Raw genomic sequence first — 19,071 nt, forward strand, 5'->3', positions numbered from 1 at the left:
GTCTTAGTAGGACTCAACTGACTAAATTCGGTTTCTGTGGGTGATACGTGCGGAAGATGAGCTATTTCTATGATCTTTCTCCTGAATATTAATTCCTAGAGGTTTGGAAAAGGCTGTTAATTTTGAAGTTATGCTTTCTAGATGTATTGGAATTAACCTGAAATATTGGTGGCATGCTTTCTTAATTGATAGACCTACAATTATTTAACCCTTCCACATAGAACTATTATTCATTAAATAAATTTTTAAAATATATTATATATAAAAAAAGAACTATTATTCATTGATCTAGAGAGGGCTTGGAGTCGAAAATTTAGTGGTAATCTTGTTTTTTAATATAAGAGATTGTTAAATTAACATATCTTTAAGAAATTAATGCATTAAATAATTATGATTATTAATGATTATATAATAAACTAATTAAATGATAATTTTTATCTCTAAATCATTATGGAGTCAGGCACCTACTAAACTTTTAAGATTTCCTCTTACACTTCAGAAATGATAGTTTCATTCAAATACATTTTAGATTTTTGACTCTCTTCTTTAATTCAATTTGTAAATGTAGTTCTCTGAGTTCTCTTTATTTGAATAAACCTTAGTCAACATATTCATTCATTCATTCATTCATTCATTCATTATTTTTTCCATAATATTTATTGAAACAAATAATATTCATTGTTATGCCAGGCAATGCGCTAAGTACTATAGATAAAACTAAAAACTAAGTACTATAGATCATAGTTTCCTTGTGAATGTCTCTATCCTTATACTGAAAGAGAATTAGGAGACCTCATCTTTTTCAGCTTTTATTTTCAGTTATCATATGCTAGAGTGTTATATTCCTATCAGAGTTCTTAGGACATTCATTAACTTGTATTTGTTGCATAGGAACTAGCACTGTGCTGTTGGCTGAAAGAGAACGAGATACATCTCCTAATGGCTTTAAGAACTGGGACTTCATGTCTGTTCACACATGGGGAGAGAACCCCATAGGTACTTGGACTTTGCGAATTACAGACATGGTAAGTATGAATGAAAGGATGAAAGAACAGAAGTTTACTTTTAAATACTTTGAAGCACTTTTAAGTTGATTTCTTCATTAATTAGGGTCCTCAAGAATTGTACCCCTTCTTAGTAAACGTAAGAGAAAAGTCTAGTGTTTCAAGCCCCGACTGCTTGGTTATGTAGATCATATTCAAAAAGTAAGACTAGGCACCAGCCATACTATAAGGGGGAAAAAGTACTTGTATAAACAATGTGACAGACCGTAGGGCAAAGTCAAGTGTTCCCATGTCTACATGCAGCCAGCCATCTGACCTATTCAGCCACCAAAATCAACCATATTCACAAAGATATTTAAATGCTCAGACCAACTTTGGTATGACATTCTGCCAGAGTCACATCTTAAAGGCATGCTTACAATTATTCTGCAGTGGCTATTTAGAAGTAGCTTAATGTTTGTCAATATATCTTATTTAATATGACTTTTTAAAACAATTTTAGAAATGAAACAAACCAAAAAGCATTTCTCATTTCTTTTTCATTCTGTTGACCAACATTCTCTGACGCCCTTCTGTAATTTTAACACAGAGTCACAAAAATGAAAGGACAGAGTAAAAGTTAGAAAAAGCCAAATATAGCTGAATTATTTATTTTTGCATCATTTCTCCAACATTCTCTGTAGGTGAGAATATAAATGAATGATGTTTTGGTTCTGTGTTCTTCTGAGATACAAGTGTAGTAAATACAAGCAGTGTAGAATTACATGCCTATTACATGCCTAGATAACTTTTTTTTAGACAAAGTTTTGCTCTTGTTACCAAGGCTGGAGTGCAGTGGCACAATCTTGGCTCACTCTAACCTCTGCCTCCTGGGTTCAAGCGATTCTCCTGCCTCAGCCTCCTGAGCAGCTGGGGTTACAGGCACCCACCACCATGCCTGGCTAATTTTTGTATTTTTAGTAGAGATGGGTTTTCACCATGTTGGCCAGACTGGTCTCGAGCTCCTGACCTCAGGTGATCTGCCTGCCTCCACCTCCCAAAGTTCTGGGATTACAGGTGTGAGCCACCCCATCTGGCCTAGATAACTTTTTGGAAAGAGATTATTTAAAGTTCCTGGAATATAAATTAAATTAATCCAAATTTTATAGTCATTTGTCATGTTTTCTTCTTGGAGGATAGATTTCTCCTAAAGACTGCTAAAATTGTGATTTAGAAATGGAAGTTGTAAAATGTCCTGCTCTCATAGAGCAAAAAAAAATTCTTGATATATGGGCCTGTTCTTGAACTTGGCCTCTATTCTCTAACTCAATTTCACCATCAGGAAACTAAGAAAATCTATATACCAAGATGGGATAATTTCATGTCAAGTCTGGAAAATCTGATCTTACACCTCTAGATTTTTAGTCTGGAAAATCTGATCTTACACTTCTAGATTTTTAAAGATATTTTAGATTTTAACATATTTATAATTGTTGAACCTCTGAAAATTATCACAATTCCCATAAATATACAATGTTTTTGTAATTGAACTTTATAGACCTTATTTATTTATTTATTATAATTGAACTTTATAGACCTATTTATTTATTTATTTATTTATTTATTATTATACTTTAAGTTCTGGGATTCATGTGCAGAACGTGCAGGCTTGTTACATAACATGTGCCATGGTGGTTTGCTGCACCCATCAACCCTCATCTACATTAGATATTTCTCCTAATGCTATCCCTCCTCTTGTTCCCCACTCTCCAACAGGCCCCAATGTGTGATATTCCCTCCCTGTGTCCATGTGTTCTCATTGTTCAACTCCTGCCTATGAGTAAACATGTGCGGTGTTTGGTTTTCTGCTCCCATGTTAGTTTGCTGAGAATGATGGTTTTCAGCTTCATCCATGTCCCTGCAAAGAACACAAACTCGTTTTTTATGGCTGCATAGTATTCCATGGTGTATATATGTGACATAATTTTTAAGGGCTTATTAATGCTAGAGGCTATTTGTAATACTGTATAGAGGCTGATTTTTTCCCCAGTGGAATGTTTCTATAAGTTGATAATTGGGAAATATAATTATATTTATAGAAGATACAGTCAGCTTTTCAAGAGTACATCCAATATGGAAAAGAAGATTTACATAGAGAGTTCTGATTTTTAAATTAAATGCCTGATTATGAAGCAATAGGTTTTTCAGTTGTTGAACCTACAAACTGTCAATTTTTATAGCAAGAGTGAATCCAATTATTTCTTTCATATGAAATGCACAGAACCTTAAAATTTAGATTTTAATGATGAAACCCTTTTTAGATATTTTGAATGAGTTTGTTTTATACTATTCAAAACACATACTAAATATAGGTATGCTTTTTTGTTAGTCTGGAAGAATTCAAAATGAAGGAAGAATTGTGAACTGGAAGCTGATTTTGCATGGGACCTCTTCTCAGCCAGAGCATATGAAGCAGCCTCGTGTGTACACGTCCTACAACACCGTTCAGAATGACAGAAGAGGGGTGGAGAAGATGGTGGATCCGGAGGAGGTCTGTGTGGCCCTGTTCTTGCCATGCTCTCTTTTGAACTACTGTAGACGATGTAGTCAGTGAAGCTGCACCCAACTCCCAAGCAGGAAATAAGTCAAACACGATGGGGAGGAAAAGAAGTGATAGTGGTGAACTATTTACTTTCCATAGGATAAAAATTTTTTCATTTGATATTTTATCCAGAAATTAGAAATCACAATTAATGAATTCAAAATTATTAAATTTCCTAACATGAATTTTCTCCATTTATGGCAGATATCAAATGGGGAAAAAAAAGTTGTCTTTTTTTTTTTTTTTTTTTTTTTTTTTGAGACAGAGTCTCACTCTGTTGCCCAGGCTGGAGTGCAATTGTGTGATCTTGGCTCACTGCAACCTCTGCTGCCTGAGTTCAAATAATTTTCCTGCCTCAGCTTCCCAAATAGCTGGGACTACAGGTGCCTACCACAATGTCTGGGTAATTTTTGTATTTTTAGTAGAGACGAGGTTTCACCTCATTGGCCAGGCTGATCTCGAACTCCTGACCTTGTGATCCTCCCGCCTTGGCCTACCCAACTGCTGGGATTACAGGGATGCACTTTGTTTTTAAGCATTTTCCACATTGTCTCATTAACCTGTAATCCCTATAACCTAGGAAGGATAGACATTCATGTATCCATTTTGCAGAAAGGAAAACAAAGCTCAAATGGCCAAATCACGTAGGCTTCTTTTTATTAATTCATTAACTGACACTGCTTGGCAACACTAAGAAGAGCAATAGATCACACTTTTTCTCAAAAAAAAATCAGAGGATAGCTAAAGTAAATTGTTCACATTCCTGGTCTCAGCTTACTGTGGTCCTGGCTTCCTCCTATCAGATGGGGGGAAAAGCCCACATTTTCTTTATCTCTGTATCCCAGCAGCTAGCACAGTGCCTCAGGTGTGATAGGTAGGTTTTCAGAATTTTCAGAATGCCCTGCTTTGAATAGGTCCAGCTCTGTGCTGGGCGTTTTGGAAGATACAGAGGCACAGTACATATTCAAGTAACTTATCCAGGAACTGTGAAGGCCTCAGCTTCAGTTCTAGCCCCTTTGTATTCTTCAAAGCAGCTTCCCTTCAGGACCCAAGTCTCAAATACTTTCCTTCACAGTCTGGGAAGCAGGCTAACTTTGTGAGTGTTTCTCCCTCTGAGATTCCTTAAGGAGTGTTAACAGGACCCTTCTGTTGTTAGAATATTGAAACATTTCCACAGCAGTTGACTAAGAGAGGCTTCTCTGAGCTCCCCAGCTTCCGCCTTCCCAGACTACCCAGTTCTCAAAAAAAGTGCCTGCAATAAAAAGCGACCCCGCCAACTATTTACTTCAATTTTTCTCTCTGACATTTATTTATATGTAAATGTGTGCATGTGTATACACATGCACATATACCTTTTATACTCAAGGGGAACAAACTCATTTGTTTCACTTAACAATACGTATTTTTGCAAATACATAATTCTAACATAAATTCCTAGATACGCAACTCAGTCTCTTCCCTGACTACTCTTAAACTCAGTGGCTAAAGGGTAGTTCTGAGAGCAAGTTCCTGCAGGAAGGTATTCCCATGCTACCGCAACCAGTGGGTGCCTTCTGTATGAGTTGTTAGATATTTTGATATTCTCTGCTTCCCAAAATGGATTCCATGACAGCAGGCTGACAAGTGAAGAGAACCAGCAGATACTGAGCACTCCCTATACTGTCTCACCCAGTTTTCAAAACCACCACAAATGGAGGTACTCTTTCTTATTCCACCTGACAGGTGAAGTTGAGGGAGATTAAAAAGGTTACCAAAGGTACCCCAGAGGCAAATGAGGATTGAAACCCAAGTCCAGGTGGCTCTTAAACTCTCTTCCCTCCCCTCATTGCATCTCAAGGAGCAGGCAGTGGGCCTGTGCTAGGGTTGCACCTAGCTTGCCTGGCCATAAATAATGAAGCTTCTTCTCTTCGTGGGTGACATTCTGTGTTTTAGGAGCAGCCCACACAAGAGAACCCTAAGGAGAACCCCGTGGTGTCAAAAAGCCCCAGCAGCAGTGTGGGGGGCCAGAGGGATAAGCTGGAGGAGGGAGCCCCTTCCGAGGCTATGCTGAGACTCCTACAAAGTGCTTTCAGTAAAAACTCGTCGCCAAAGCAATCACCAAAGAAGTCCCCAAGTGCAAAGCCCAACATCCCTTATGAAAACTTCTACGAAGCCCTGGAAAAGCTGAACAAACCTTCCCAGCTTAAAGACTCTGAAGACAGTCTGTATAATGACTATGTTGATGTTTTTTATAACACTAAACCTTATAAACACAGAGATGACCGGCTGCTTCAAGCTCTGGTGGACATTCTGAATGAGGAAAATTAAAATAAGTGTGTGGTCTCAAGTTGGGAATATTCATGCTTCTTCTTTACCCTGAGATTTTGCTTGTGTCTGAAGTGGTTGCTTTGTTATGAATTCTTATGCCTATAATATCCTTTGTGGTACCTTTTCTTTTTCTCCCTAAACTTTACATGTGAAGGGGATGAGCTCAAGCAGGAAGTTCAACTTCCAGAATTGATCATAGGTATTTCAAAACACGTTTCCTGTCTACACAAATGAAGTGTTTTGTTCTTTCTGGAGTCACTGGTGACAAAAAGCTTTTACACTACATTAGAATACTACGTTAGAGCCCATTTCAAATCTCAAAAGAAAAGCTAAAACCTGAGATATCAATTCATTTGAAAGCATAATCTGCAAATACTGAGAAGGAGACAGAAACTGTTCCTGTAGCTTGTTTCCTGTCTTGGCCATGTGGTTCTTCAAATTTTGATGCCGAGAAAGTATTTGTTAAGTCTAATGAAGGAGTTCATATAAGACTCATTCCCTATGTCTTTCTATTCCAAAGTGCCACTCATTCCTGGAGTTGAAATCAGGTCATGTTGGGCAAAAGCTGGATTATTTAATCTAGAAACAGACCTTGAAATCTGAATGCTGTGGTTTGAGCAATTTTGGAACAGTCTTCTTTGCCTGGTGCACCATGTCTGTGGTGCCAGAGGCATCCACAGATCCAGAGGCGGCTGTGACTTGTGCTGTGCGCCTGGTCTTTTCTCTATTTCCTCTTCTTCTGAAGGTTTTCTACACCTGTCTCCTTTCTCACTGCAAAATGAATGTTGGGAGAACTGACTTATACCACTTTCTCAGAAAAAAAAAACTTTCACTTGGGACTTGGCAAATTCCTAGGCACAGTTTTTTCAACAATAACAGGAAACCACTGATCACATGGAGACCTAATGAAATAACAGAAAAACATTCACAGTAGGGAGAAACCATGAGTTTTGTATTTGTTTTTGTTTTTCCAACTGTGTTCATTAGAACAGAGTGTCTTAGATCTTTGAAACTGAATGTTCGTTCCTAGATACGAAAGGATCTTCCCCATCTATAATTGATTGTGTCCAAATTCTCACCAAATTGCTCCTAAGCTTCAAATCAGAAGACAGAAGCTGGCAGCCCATACACCTTAACTGCCCCTCAGGTAGATTTTGTTTGTTATGCTAAACGTTTTAAAAATGTGAGTGGTTACTGAAAATATGATGTTTCACATAAAACCTGATTCTCACACCCATCTTTGCTCATGGCAACAGTTAGCTGGAGCTGAGTAGAAGCTGCCTGATTAGATGAGCTCTGGGTCCCCATGGTGCCCTGCTCCATGCTACCTAGAGCATGCACTTGATTCCTTGTTGGGCAGTATCCAGTAGGCATTTGATTTTGTCTACTCCTACACTAAATGGATGTGTACAAAGTGTAAATGCATTAGAAAAAAAAACACTGGCATCTTCTGTTAGGCAGGATCTGTACAATAATAATTATGAATTTGCTTCTGTAATCTCGCCTCACCTGGATGCTCACTAATACTAATTCATTTATTAATAAGCTTCAAGCTTCCTTCTCTCAATATGCTCTCTCAATATGCTCACAAAGTCTCCAGTCGCCTACAACGCTGCTTTTCTCCCACTGAGTTTGCTGTTTGCAATTCTTCCATAAAGTTTGAACTTCATGAGGTCACTCATGACGTCAAAAGTACATGAAAAGGACACTAGAGTCGGTCACTTGCTTTGGCTTGAAGTATGGCTGGTAACAGAAACTTTCACCTACTCTTCTACCATTTGAATTTGTATAGAACAAGGGTGTTTCCAGAGCAATACCCACGATGCTTAGAGAATGTTCTCCTAAAAGACCTGCAGAATCACTCTGTCCTTGGAAGTTTCACATATTGTTTGATATAAAGTGTTAGAATTGCCAATATTGGAGCACATAAAAAAGTATTAAAACTAAAAAGGACCAGAGAATTCTTAGATTAGCCCAGATTGACCAGTAAATGGTAATAAATGAGAGAGTTGGAATTAAAACTCATCACTTTCCCATTCCTAATCTAGTGCTAGATGTACAAATCTTTCTTTTTGGTTCTTCCTAACAAAATATATTCTGGTTTCAAACCCCAACTAACTCATTGGGTTGTAGCCAAAGTTTCACCCTTGAGAAGCTTTAATAGTTAAATAAAATCATATTAAATGTTTCCAACCTGGAGTATATTATTCAGATATAAAACAGTTTTGTCAGTCTTTCTTAGTGCCTGTGTGGATTTTTGTGAAAATGTAAAAGAGAAGAGTTATATACTATTTCCCCTGAAATTTTAAACTATATTTTCTTTACAGGTATTTCTAATGTACCAATGCTTTTATCAAACAAACTTTTAGAGAGCATAATAAATTATATTAAATAACCAAAAGTTTTCCTGAGAATAAGAAAGTTTCAGCCAATAAAATATTTTTTGAAAGGCATGGTCCTCTGTCAATGAAAAAAAATATATGTATGTATTGTGATATTAGAAGTGACATTTGCCTAATAGACTAATACAATGTGTAGCTGAGTTTAACATGTGTGGTCCTGGCATTCTTAAGGGAAGTTCCACATTATACATTTGATGTATTGACCAGAGTATGTAAAATATACTTATCAATCAGAAAAATAAATTGTTTCTCACTAAGTCAAAAGAAAAAAAGCTCATGTTTCCAACAAAAACAAGATCTCCCTCTTTTATTATGTTTCCCAAATGAACTGTACAAAAGAGAAGCTGAAAGTTTACATTAAGGAGTTAATTCCTTTTTAGAAAATTGGGCTTTTAAGGAGTTAATTTAAGAATCTACCTGAATAAGGTATGTTTTATTTTCCTCTCTAGCCCAGTCCTTCACTTTCATGACAACATGCAAAGTTGTATGACTGAGCCTCAACTGAAATGTTGAAAAACTCACAAACCATCTAAACTAAACTAAAAGGACTTATTACATGTAACATAAATGATTTCCAGCAGTTCACCAAATAGGACTTAGTTGACAGGCCATAGTAAAGTAACTAAGGATTTCATACTAGTTACTTTAGATTTCATACTAGTTACTAGAACCCAGAGATTCTCTCATTAGAACTCCTAAAATTCCAACTTTTTTTTTTTTTTTTTTTTTTTGCTACAGAGTTTCACTCTTTTGCCCAGGCTGGAATGTAGTGGCGTGATCATGGCTCACTACAGCCTCCACCTCCCAGGCTCAAAGGATCCTCCCACCTCAGCCTCCTGAGTAGCTGGGACTACAGGTGCACACCACCATGCCTAGCTAATATTTGTGTTTTTGTAGGGACAGGTTTCAGCATGTTGCCCAGTCTGGTCTCAAACTTTTGGGCTCAGGTGATCCACCTGCCTCTGCCTCCCAAAGTGCTGGCATTACAGGCATGAGCTACTGTGCCAGACCCCAATTCCCAACTTTGATATCTGGACTTCAGGCTGACTTCTCTCTCCTGCTTCAAACTTCCATTCCTGGAATTTCCACTCACCATCTCAGAATCTGACCTTTTACCCCTTGGGGATTGGTTTTTCCCCCCAGAATCCATTCATTTCTCATAAGTCGTAATCATTCAGTCAAACTAGAATGATCTTTCAGAAATTCTAGAAGGACTTCTTTCCATCAGGATTAGTTGAAGATATCTCTTTATTTTCCTTTTGTTGATTGATTGATTGTACATATTTAAGGTGTACAACGTGATGTGATATATAAATATATAGTGAAAGGATGACTACAGTCACACAAATTAACATATCCATTTTCTCAGTTACCTTTTTTCTTTCTTTTTTCTTTTGTGGTAAAAGCAACTAAATGCTAAGAAAACTCTTTAAGCAAATGTCCATCCTTTTTATTAACTATAGTCCTCATGCTGTACATCACATCTCTAGACTTTTATCATACATAACTACAACATTATACTCTTTGACCTAGATCTCCCCATTTCCCCCACCTCTCTCACCCCACTGCAACCACCATTCTACTCTATGTTTCTATCTATTTGACTTTTTAAAAGTTCCACATTTAAGTGACATTATACAGAATTTTTCTTTCTGTGTCTGGCGTATTTCTCTCAGCATAATATACTCTAGATTCACCCATTTGTTGCAAGTGGCAAGATCTTTTAAAGGCTGAATTTCATATGTGTGTGTGTGTGTGTGTGTGTGTGTGTGTATACATAGGTATATATACACACAGAAGTAGTTATATGTGTGCATGTGCATGTGTGTGTGTGTGTGTATAAAATAATTTCCATAGATGGCCTCTATTTTCTTTTGAATGTCCTTTAGGTAACTATTGGATTAACCATGTGCATGCTGTGAGTACAAACACAAATACATGCACATGTACAAAGGACACACTTTAATTCTTAAATATAAGTTTAAATTCATGAGGAGGAAGAGAAATGCTTTCTAACTGCCTTGTAATTTACAAGGCTATAGCATTCCTATGAATGATTGTTTGAATTATCCACTCTGTTCCCTCTGTCCCTGTGGACAGAGTAAACTTTCCTGGACCACTGATGTTGACCATGCAATCTACTTTGGCCAATTGAATATTAGTGAATGTGATGCAAGCAGAGGAATCACATATGTGTTTACACAGTTTGGCTTGGCTCTTGCTTTTGACCCAGCACTGTGAGGAGAGTGTGCTCTAGGAGCTACTTCCCCTTAAGCCTGATTTCCAGAACAGATGTATATGAACCAGATCTAAATCAAAACCACATTCTGGAACCAAGCACAGCCAACTCATAGTACAAAGCAGAGTCATCCTGATGAGAACAGCCTAAATAAGCCTGTATGTTGATAGATACACACATTTTATAAGCATTACTCTACATTAATGTACCAGTAAGGAGGTGACTGTTGTTATTATGTGCCCTTCATTCTCATGGCATGTGCCAGGGAGGCAGAGAGTTTTTATACTGGGTCTGTCTACATGTGTGCCACTTTCAGTCAATTTTCCTGGAAAGCACTTTCCTGGAAAACACTTTCTCTTTCCTCCACATCCATATACACTCCATTTCTATACACCCCCATATTGAGAGTATTTTCATTGATTATGTATCTGGACAGGTATCCCAATCTTAAAAGAAATTCTTGTTCTTAGAAAAGGATAGAGGAAAACATCCTCAAATTTCTTCCTGGAGGGTTGTCATGACTGATCCCTTCGATTCCCACATCCCTGTCCCTAGTAGGCCCTGTGGCAGGTGATATAAAGCTAGATGATGTCTCAGTGAGAGGAGAGTAGCCTCCGGCCTTGGTTCTGTCTTACATACTTTACAATACTTCTTGCATCATCACTTCTATTCCAGACACCACCAGGCCTCAGCCCAACACTCATCCTTGGGGAGGGTCCAGTGCTCCCTCCATATCATGCATAATTTTCAGCTCATAGTCACATTCATAGAAAAGAGTGTCATTTGAGAATTCCATGGTAGGGTGCCTAATGCTAATCTGTTTTGGATAAGAAAATCCTTATTGAATAGTATAAGTTTTGAGTCCAAAATGTTAGGATAAGAGAGACTTGTACTAATAGAGAAATTTATGGGCTGTTTCAAACTCCGTTGCCAGAGAGAATTAGGAGGAAGAAAGCCCACCTGTGACATTCTATCCATCCCATCAGGCCTCTCAGATGTGGATCAAACCCACCATGTTTATCTGAGCATCTATGCCCTTGGCTCTGGTCATTCTTTACCAGCATTTACTAAGCTTTCTTGACATGAATGAATGACCTTGAACCTGCTGATGTTATTTTCACTTACAGAAACCAGATAGCCACAAACGTTAGTTTTTCTCAATCTGTTGCTGTGAATGATACTATTCTAATCATTAAAGGGCAAAAAGTGTCTGAAAATGCATTAACAACATAAAGGCTAGAAGTGTGGACTCTTGAGTCAGCCATAAATGAATCCGAATCCAGGCTCTACCACCTTCTAACTATGTGCCCTTGAATAGGTGGCCTCACCTTTCTGGGCCTTATTTACTCATTTACAACAATGAAGTCTACCTTTTATGCATTTGCTGTTAGGATTAAATAAGATACTGCAGAGAAGTAATTGAGTATGGTTTCTTTTCTTTTTTCTTTTCTTTTTTGAGATGGGGTTTTGCTCTGTTGTCCAGGCTAGAGTGCAGTGGTGCTATCTTGGCTCACTGCAACCTCTATCTCCTGGGTTCAAGCGATTCTCCTGCCTCAGCCTTCTGACTAGCTGGAATTACAGGTGCCCACCTCCACACTCAGCTCATTTTTGTATTTTAGTGGAGACAGTGTTTCACTACTAAATGTTGGCCAGGCAGGCCTCAAACTCCTGGCCTCAAGTGATCTGCCCCCCTCTGCCTCACAAAGTACTGGGATTACAGGCATGGGCGACTGCAGCTGGGCAAGTATGGTTTCTATGCAAAGTAAATATTCAGTAAATATTAGTTTTCATTATTTATGAGATTGTTTTTATTGTGGTGTTATGAAAAGAAAATGGACTTTAGAACCAAACAGATTTAAATTTGTACCTCTTATCTGCAAATCCAATAAAGGAGAAAATGTAAGAATCAATGTAGAAGATAAAAATACTCTAAAATGTCTCTGGCCAAGACTGTGTGGCCTCAGGAATTATCATTCCAATGTGAACCTTCCTTTTGTAACGCTACATTGGAAAGGGGTTAATCTCACCAATGTAGACTGAACTGCAATGAGGAGTCCTTGAAGTGACAGTTGAGACTCAAAAAGCAGTTCCCCGGGCCAAGGAAAGCCAGAGGCAACAAGTGAGGGAAAAGAAGATATTGAATAAAGAAAATCATTTGCTTAATTTTTGTCTTACATCCAATTGGAAAGGATTTCTCCTAACATCCAGAAGGAAATTTGAGTAAGTTTTCGAACAAAAAAATATTTCTACAGCATAGTGAGATGCCAAGAATTACAATACAAAAGAGCTTCTTTGGCCAAGCACAGTGGCTCACATCTGTAATCTCGGCACTTTGGGAGGCTGAGGTGGGCAGATCACAAGGTCAAGAAATTGAGACCAGCCTAGCCAACATGGTGAAACCCCATCTCTACTAAAAATATGAGAATTAGCTGGGTGGCGCATGCCTGTAGTTCCAGCTACACAGGAGGCTGAGGCAGGAGAATTGCTTGAACCTGGGAGGCAGAGGTTGCAGTGAGCTAAGATTGCACCATTGCACTCCAGGCTGGTGACAGAGTGAGAGACTCCCTCTCAAACAACAGCAGCAACAGCAACAAAACCCCCAGCTTATCCTGGAAGCATTCCCTTTGAAAACTGGCACAATAGAAGGATGCCCTCTCTCACCTCTCCTATTCAATATGGTATTGGATGTTCTCGCTAGGGCCATCAGGCAAGAGAAAGAAATAAAACATATTCAAATAGGAAAAGAGGATGTCAAATTGTCCCTGTTTGCAGATAACATGATTGTATATTTAGAAAACTGCATAATCTCAGCTCAAAATCTCCTTAAGCTGATAAGCAAGTTCTGCAAAGTCTCAGGATACAAAATCAATGCACAAAAATTATAAGCATTCCTATACATCAGTAGTAGACAGAGAGCCAAATCAAGAGTGAACTTCCATTCATAATTGCCACAAAGAGAATAAATACCTGGGAATACAACTAACAAGGGATGTGAAGGACCTCTTCAAGAAGAACTACAAACCACTACTCAAGGAAATAAGAAAGGACACAAACAGATGGAAAAACATTCCATGCTCATGGTTAGGAAGAATGAATATCAAGAAAATGGCCATACTTCCCTAAGTAATTTATAGATTCAATGCTATCCCCATCAAGCTACCAATGACTTTCTTCAAAGAACTGGAAAAAAACACCTTACACTTCATATGGAACCAAAAAAGAGCTCACATAGCCAAGACAATCCTAAGCAAAAAAAAAAGAAAGAAAGAAAGAAAAAGATGAAGGCATCACACTACCTGACTTCAAACTATATTACAAGGCTACTAAAATCAAAATAGCATGGTACTGGTACCAAAACAGAGATATAGATCAGTGGATCAGAACAGAGGCTTCAGAAGGAATGCCACACAGCTACAACCATCTGATCTTTGACAAATCTGACAAAAACAAGCAATGGGGAAAGGATTCCCTATTTAATAAATGCTGTTGGGAAAACTGGCTAGCCATATGCAGAAAGCTGAAACTGTATCTCTTCCTTACACCTCGTACAAAAATTATCTGTAGATGGATTAAAGATTTAAACATGAGGCCTAACAACATAAAAACTCTAGAAGAAAACCGAGGCAGTACCATCCAGGATATTGGCATGCACAAGGACTTTATGACTAAAACACTAAAAGCAATGGCAACAAAAGCCAAAATAGACAAATGGCATCTAATTAAACTTAAGAGCTTCTTTACAGCAAAATAAACTATCAATAGAGTGAACTGACAACCAACAGAATGGAAAAAAATTTTTGCAATATACCCATCAGACAAAGGGCTAATATCCAGAATAGACAGAGAACTAAAACCTATTTACAAGAAAAAAATAAACAATCCTATCAAAAGTGGGCAAAGGATATGGAGAGGCACTTTTCAAAAGAAGACATTTATGCAGCCAACAAGCATATGAAAAAAATGCTCATCATCACTGGTCATTAGAGAAATGCAAATCAAAACCACATTGAGATACCACCTCACACCAGTTAGAATGACGATCATAAAAATATCAGGAGACAACAGATGCTGGAGAGGATGTGAAGAAATAGAAACACTTTTACACTGTTGGTGGGAGTGTAAATTAATTCAACCATTGTGAAAGACAGTGTGTTGATTCTTCAAGGATCTAGCAATAGAAATATCATTTGACCCAGCAATCTCTTTACTGGGTATATACTCAAAGGATTATAAATCATTCCATTATAAAGAAGCATGCACACATATGTTTATTGTGGCACTGTTCACAATAGCATAGACTTGGAAACAACCCAAATGCCTATCAATGATAGATTGGATAAAGAAAATGTGGCACATATACACCATGGAATACTATGCAGCTATAAAAAAGATGAGTTCATGTCCTTTGCAGGCACGTGGATGAAACTGGAAACCATCATTCTCAGCGAACTGACACAGGAACGGAAAACCAAACACCACATGTTCTTACTCATAAGTGGGTGTTGAACAATGAGAACAAATGAACAGAGGGAAGGGAACATCACACACTGGGGCCTGGTGGGTAGGGGGCTAGGGAAGGAATAGCAGGGGGTAGGGGTATTGGGGAGGGATAGCATTAGGAGAAATACCTAATGTAGATAATAGGTGATGAATGCAGCAAACCACCACCATGATACATGTATGCCTATGTAACAAATCTACACAATCTGCACATGTACTCCAGAACTTAAAGTATAATAATAATAATAATAAACAGCTTTTCTTTCTTAACTATACTCACAGCATAGTGCATTGTTTAATTACATTCTTTGTAATTAAATTTTTACATTGTTTAATTACATTTATAAAGAATTATAAAACAGCTGAAAGAAGGGATTCAAGATGGCACAGTAAGAACAACTCAGGATCGCAGCTCTCAGTGAATGCACAGAGGGTGAGTCAAAGCCGCATTTCCAGATGGATCTTTGTTGCCCACAGAACGGGGAAAATCCCAGGTGTAGGAGAGACATGGGATGCCAGCGCAGCCGTTTTGGCTGGTGCGGCTGCTTTGGCCGGCGCCGCAGCGCAGTGGCACTCTGCAACACTCCGGACAAGCACACTGGTCCGGGTGCCCTGTTAAACTGGCAATCTGAGATTTGGGAGGGCAGATTAGCATATCCATCTGATTAAATGAGACTTGGACAGTGAGCCAGACCAAGAGATTCCTGGGAAGTGGCGTTTGAGCCAGCACAGTGGGTCGCTGCATGGGAAATCACACGGATCCCAGTGCCCTAGCAGCAGGCAACTGAAACACCTGGGAGAGAGCCAACTGTTCAAATTAAAAAAAAAAAAGAAAGAAAGAAAGAAAGGCGCTCTGAGGCAGGGAGACAGGCAAGCAGGCTTGGTGGGTTTCACTCCGACAGGGACAAACAAAATGGAGATTCGAAACTCTCTGGGTGGAGAGTTTCATGCGGGCACAGCTGAACCAAGGACGGTGCAGCTCAGTGGGGAGGGGCGTCCGCCATTACTGAGGCAATCCGCCCCTACTGAGGTACGCTCCCATTGCTGATGCAGCCTGCTGTTGCCAAGGCAACCCACCATAACAGAGAGACTCCGCCACAGGGTGGAGCCTGTGGCAGCAGGGTGGAGTCCACGGCTGCAGGGCAGAGCCCGCAGCAACAGGGTGGACCTCACATCAACAGGTCGGAACCTCAGCAGGCAAATAGTGACTAGACTGCCTCCTAGCTGGGCAGGATAGTGCAACAGACACTCATAAAGAAAGCCCAACTCCCCGAGACAGAGCATCTAAGGAAAAAAGGGGGTTTTATGAGTTCTGCTGCAGCAGACTTAAACGTAGCAGCCTAACAGCCCTGAATGAACAACGGAGCTCACAGCTCAGCACTTGAGCTCCTATAAAGTACAGACCATCTTCTCAAGCAGCTCCCTGACCCCTGTATATCCAAAGAGTCACCTCAAAAAGGACTGATCAGACTGACATTTGGCGAGCATCATTCTGGGACAAAGATAGCAGAACAAGAAACTCATAGCATCCCTCACTGTTCTGCAGCTGCTACAGGTGTCCCCCAGACAAGCAGGGCCTGGAGTGGACCTCAGCAGTCATACAGCGAAGGGGCTAGACTGGTAGAAGGAAAACCAAGTAACAAAAATATCTCATCATCAACAATCTGGGCTTCCACTCAGAGACCCAATCAAAAAGTCAGCAACTACTCAGACGACAGGTGGATAAATCCACAAAGATGGGAAGAAACCAGCGCAAAAAGGAGGAAAACACCCAAAACCAGAACACCTCGCCTCCTACAAAGGACCAAAACTCCTCACCAGCAAGGGAACAAAGCTGGACGGAGAATGACTGTGATGAAATGATGGAATTAGACTTCAGAAGGTGGGTAATGAGAAACTTCTGTGAGCTAAAAGAACATGTTCTAAATCAATGTAAAGAAACTAAGAACGTTGAAAAAAGATTTGAAAAAAGATTCGAGGAAATGATAACAAGAATAGATAACTTGGAGAGGAATATGAATGAATTGAAGGAGCTGAAAAACACAACACGAGAACTTTGCGAAGCATGCACAAGTTTCAACAGCTGAATTGACCAAGCAGAAGAAAGAATAACAGAAGCCGAAGATCAACTCAATGAAATAAAATGAGAAACCAATATTAGAAAAAAAAATGCAAAAAGGAATGAACAAAGTCTCCAAGAAATGTGGGACTATGTGAAGAGACCTAACCTACGTTTGATAGGTGTACCAGAAGGTGACGAGGAGAATGAATTCAAACTGGAAAATACTCTTCAGGATATTATCCAGGAAAATTTCCCCAACCTAGCAAGGCAGGCCAACACTCAAATCCAGGAAATACAGAGAACACCACAAAGATACTCGGCAAGAAGAGCAACCCCAAGGCACATAATCGTCAGATTCAACAGGGTTGAAATGAAGGAGAAAATACTAAGGGCAGCCACAGAGAAAGGTCGGGTCACCCACAAAGGGAAGCCCATCAGACTCACAGTAGATCTCTCGGCAGAAACTCTACAAGCCAGAAGAGAGTGGGGGCCAATATTCAACATCCTTAAAGAAAAGAACTTTCAACCCAGAATTTCATATCCAGCCAAACTGAGCTTCAGAAGTGAAGGAAAAATAAAATCCTTTGCAAACAAGCAAGTACTCAGAGATTTTGTCACCACCAGGCCTGCTTTACAAGAGCTCCTGAAAGAGGCCCTACATATAGAAAGGAACAACCAGTACCAGCCATTCCAAAAACACACTAAATGCTAAAGAGCATCAACATAATGAAGAATCTACGTCAACTAACAGGCAAAACAGCCAGCTAGCATGAAAATGGCATTATCAAATTCACACATAACAATATTAACCCTAAATGTAAATGGGCTAAATGCACCAATCAAAAGACACAGACTGGCAAATTGGATAAAAATCCAAAACCCATCAATGTGCTGTATCCAGGAAACCCATCTCGCATGCAAGGATACACAAAGGCTCAAAATAAAGGGATGGAGGAAGATTTACCAAGCAAATGGAGAGCAAAAAAAAGCAGGAGTTGCAATTCTCATCTCTGATAAAATAGACTTTAAAGCAACAAAGATCAAAAGAGACAAAGAAGGTCATTACATAATGGTAAAAGGATTGATACAACAAGAAGAGCTAATGATCCTAAATATATATGGACCCAATACAGGAGGACCCAGTTATATAAGGCAAGTTCTTAATGACTTACAAAGAGACTTAGACTCCCACACAATAATAGTGGGAGACTTTAACACTCCACTGTCAATATTAGACAGATCAACCAGACAGAAAATTAACAAGGATATTCAGGGCTTGAACACAGACCTGGAACAAGCAAACCTGATAGACATTTACAGAACTCTCCAACCCAAATCCACAGAATATACATTCTTCTCAGCACCACATCACACCTACTCTAAAATTGACCACATAATTGGAAGTAAAGCACTCCTTAGCAAATGCAAAACAACTGAAATCATAACAAACAGTCTCTCAGACCATAGTGCATTCAAGTAAGAACTCAGAATTCAGAAACTAACCCAGAACCACACAGCTACATGGAAACTGAATAACTGGCTTTTAAATGTTGACTGGATAAACAATGAAATGAAAGCAGAAATAAAGTAGTTCTTTGAAACCAATGAGAACGAAGACACAACATACCAGAATCTCTGGGACACATTTAAAGCAGTCTCTAGAGAAAAATATATAGCAATAAGTGCCCATAAGAGAAGGGTGGAGAGATCCAAAACTGACACCCTATCATCAAAATTGAAAGAGCTAGAGGAGCAAGATCAAAAAAACTCAAAACCTAGCAGAAGATAAGAAATTACTAAGATCAGAGCAGAACTGAAGGAGAGAGAGACACGAAAAACCCTTCAAAAAAAATTAATAAATCCAAGAGCTGGTTTTTCGAAAAGATCAACAAAACAGACCACTAGCCAGACTGATAAAAAAGAAAAGAGAGAACAACCAAATAGATGCAATAAAAAACAATAAAAGGGAAATCACC

The 19,071-nt window shown here is 39.0% G+C and overlaps 2 protein-coding genes across 9 annotated transcripts in view; one reads left to right on the forward strand and one right to left on the reverse strand.

Moving 5' to 3' along the window:
• The window catches only part of PCSK1 (proprotein convertase subtilisin/kexin type 1), a 43,114-nt gene extending 34,548 nt beyond the window's left edge, over positions 1–8,566 (forward strand). For all 3 annotated transcript variants that reach the window (XM_002744754.7, XM_017969776.4, XM_008991781.5), the window contains exons 12-14: positions 892–1,025; positions 3,373–3,534; positions 5,518–8,566. In XM_002744754.7, coding sequence (XP_002744800.3) covers positions 892–1,025; positions 3,373–3,534; positions 5,518–5,892 — 671 coding nt within the window. In that variant the 3' untranslated portion in view covers positions 5,893–8,566. The remainder of the gene's footprint in view (positions 1–891; positions 1,026–3,372; positions 3,535–5,517) is intronic.
• The window catches only part of LOC108590610 (uncharacterized), a 144,369-nt gene that overhangs the window by 5,034 nt on the left and 120,264 nt on the right, over positions 1–19,071 (reverse strand). The gene's annotated exons all lie outside the window — the stretch shown is intronic.

Source organism: Callithrix jacchus, chromosome 2, assembly GCF_049354715.1.
Source record: "Callithrix jacchus isolate 240 chromosome 2, calJac240_pri, whole genome shotgun sequence".
NCBI lineage: Eukaryota > Metazoa > Chordata > Mammalia > Primates > Cebidae > Callithrix > Callithrix jacchus.